This window comes from Tribolium madens, unplaced genomic scaffold, assembly GCF_015345945.1.
Source record: "Tribolium madens isolate multiple individuals breed KSU strain unplaced genomic scaffold, Tmad_KSU_1.1 Scaffold_7;HRSCAF=85;Tcas5.2_LG10, whole genome shotgun sequence".
NCBI classification, from domain to species: domain Eukaryota; kingdom Metazoa; phylum Arthropoda; class Insecta; order Coleoptera; family Tenebrionidae; genus Tribolium; species Tribolium madens.
This window is the reverse complement of record NW_025401050.1, coordinates 11,356,712-11,357,890: the sequence shown is the minus strand read 5'-3', so window position 1 is coordinate 11,357,890 and position 1,179 is coordinate 11,356,712. Positions and strand designations below refer to the sequence as shown.

The following is a 1,179-nucleotide window of genomic DNA, read 5'->3' as shown; positions in this document are numbered from 1 at the left end:
CCGCCACCACCTCCTTTCAACGGAATATAGATGTAGTCGGCTTTGGTGGCCACACGCTGATTCTGAGGCGATTGCACCATCACGTATTCTATTTTTGGAACAACAACTCTATTTTAGATTTTACTGAATTACACATCATAATTTTTTTTGTATGGAGAATAACAATGCATTTTTATAAGAAAAAAAATTCTTGCGTGAGTGACAAATAAAAAATAATACAGTGCGATCAAAAAGTCTTTCTATCAAGTAGGCGTCCTAGTTAAGGACGTATGTTGCATGGCAGTTCGTATGTTATCTAAATGTCAAAAAATTATTTTATAAAAATTAAAACATTGAGCTAATTAAATTGAATTATTCTATGAAACGTCTCAAAATATCCTAAAATGAGATTTTGTTGGTGTTTATTCATAGAAATCGTTCACCACGGTTTCCTGTTTTAATTTACATAAAAATTATTTTGACATTTCTCATTTGTCATTGTGACATTTAATCTCCCACAGACATACGTTTTAAATTTCTACGCTTGCTTGATAGACAGACTTTTTGATCGCACTGTATGTTACAAGTTGTGGTAAAAACATTTTTATATAATTTAGTAACTAAGCAATATTATCTTACTGTTATTTAGCGAACTAAGTTGCTAAGTAACATCATTTTAATTATTGTAATAATATTATTATAGTAACTAAAGTTTACTGTTACTTAGCAACAACTTAGCAACAATTTTTTGACAGCTGTCAATGAAATAATGTCAAAATGTGTGTTCTGGCTTTATTTTCTTATTATTTTTTCCCAGGGGCCGTTAACTTGAAAAAAAATTGTACAACTAATTCCAACTACAAAAAAATCCACTGAAATTCCAGATTAATTTCTATAATTCCCAATCAATTATCATAATTCGAAAATAATTCCTGCAATTCCACATTAATTCCGATAGATTTAAGAAATTCAACGTAATTTTCAAAAAAAAAAAAATATCTCCGATAATTCCAAAAAGAATTCTAGTAGTTCCAAGAAAATTTTAGTAATTCTACAAAAATTTTAGTATGTTACAAATAATTCCGGTAATTCAATTTCAGTAATTCTACTATTCCATCGTAATTTCATTGTTTTTAGATTAATTCTTATAATTTTTAAATTAATTTCTAAAATTCCAACTTAATTCTAACTTAATTTCTG

The 1,179-nt window shown here is 27.7% G+C and overlaps 1 protein-coding gene across 1 annotated transcript in view; it reads right to left on the bottom strand.

Annotated features, from left to right (window-relative positions):
* The window catches only part of LOC123009630, a 21,438-nt gene that overhangs the window by 9,413 nt on the left and 10,846 nt on the right, over positions 1–1,179 (bottom strand). The window contains exon 6 of the mRNA XM_044406069.1: positions 1–88. This exon is cut by the window's left edge and continues 478 nt beyond it. Coding sequence (XP_044262004.1) covers positions 1–88 — 88 coding nt within the window. The remainder of the gene's footprint in view (positions 89–1,179) is intronic.